Source organism: Gavialis gangeticus, unplaced genomic scaffold, assembly GCF_001723915.1.
Source record: "Gavialis gangeticus isolate Ggan-Ray unplaced genomic scaffold, GavGan_comp1, whole genome shotgun sequence".
In the NCBI taxonomy this organism is placed as follows: Eukaryota; Metazoa; Chordata; order Crocodylia; family Gavialidae; genus Gavialis; species Gavialis gangeticus.
In genome coordinates, this window is record NW_017729016.1 from 12137142 (window position 1) to 12138176 (window position 1035).

Consider the following 1035-nt stretch of genomic DNA (forward strand, 5'->3'; position numbering starts at 1 on the left):
TGCCCTTACCTTGTGACAAGCAAATTATGGGTCCTTACCCAACAGAGCCTAAGCAGATTTTGTTAAACTATAAAGGAATAGTTTTAGTATCTTTACAGTGAACTGAACAACACTGATGACAATAAAAGGCATCATTTTTTGCCTACTCATCATCACTACCACTGTTTCAGGGGAAAAAAGTGGATTGTATAGACACGTCTGGCCTCTAAAGGTAAGTTACTTGCTTATGTTCAGATGGCAGGGGACAAAAGGTTTTCTACTTCCATCCCTGAAGAGATAATCTTAGTATAACAAGATATTACCCTTACCTTGTACATGCTGTAGCACTGCTGTAGAACTGAACTATAAACCTTGTCCTGCAAGACGGACAATAAAGCATTAAATACAAAAAAGGCACCATTCTAAAAAATTTGTCTAGCCTACATGGCTGAGCATATAAAACAAGATTTAGTAATATACCATTTTTTATATCTAAAAAGTACATTTCACAACACCTTAACAATTTCCAGCTGTTAATGGCTACAGATGAAAAAGCATTTACAGTGCACCTGTACGGTATTTTCTCAGTTCATAAGTGATTTTTACTCCTCTTTCATGCTGCATGTAAAGCAGATGGCATTAATTTATGTATGCATTTAATATACTGAAGGAACAATGTGACTGAAATAAAAACAACTGTCTGCTTATCAATAAAAATAGTTAATTCCAAATCAACTTCCCCTAACCCTTATGCAGAGGTAACAGGAAGATAAGGACTTAGGGCAGTGGAAAACTCAACCTCCAATTATCACTGGAATAATGTTACGGGTTTTTATTTTCTGGCAATAAGAAAAAGATAGGTTTGTTTTGTAGGAACAATTTCTCAATGAATATAAAACAACATCTCACATGTAGACACTGAAAAGTGCAAGCAGGCTAAGCAGTGGTTTAACACTGCTCCATCTGCATAATTACTTTGCCTGCTTACAGGTAGAATGAGTTGATGATGCAACGCTCAACCTGGCAATTATTAACTATTTGGTGTTTCTATCAATT

The 1035-nt window shown here is 35.7% G+C and overlaps 1 protein-coding gene across 1 annotated transcript in view; it reads right to left on the minus strand.

Annotated features, from left to right (window-relative positions):
* The window catches only part of CCZ1 (CCZ1 homolog, vacuolar protein trafficking and biogenesis associated), a 41008-nt gene that overhangs the window by 31215 nt on the left and 8758 nt on the right, over nt 1–1035 (minus strand). Inside the window, exon 5 of the mRNA XM_019512880.1 lies at nt 309–356. Coding sequence (XP_019368425.1) covers nt 309–356 — 48 coding nt within the window. The remainder of the gene's footprint in view (nt 1–308; nt 357–1035) is intronic.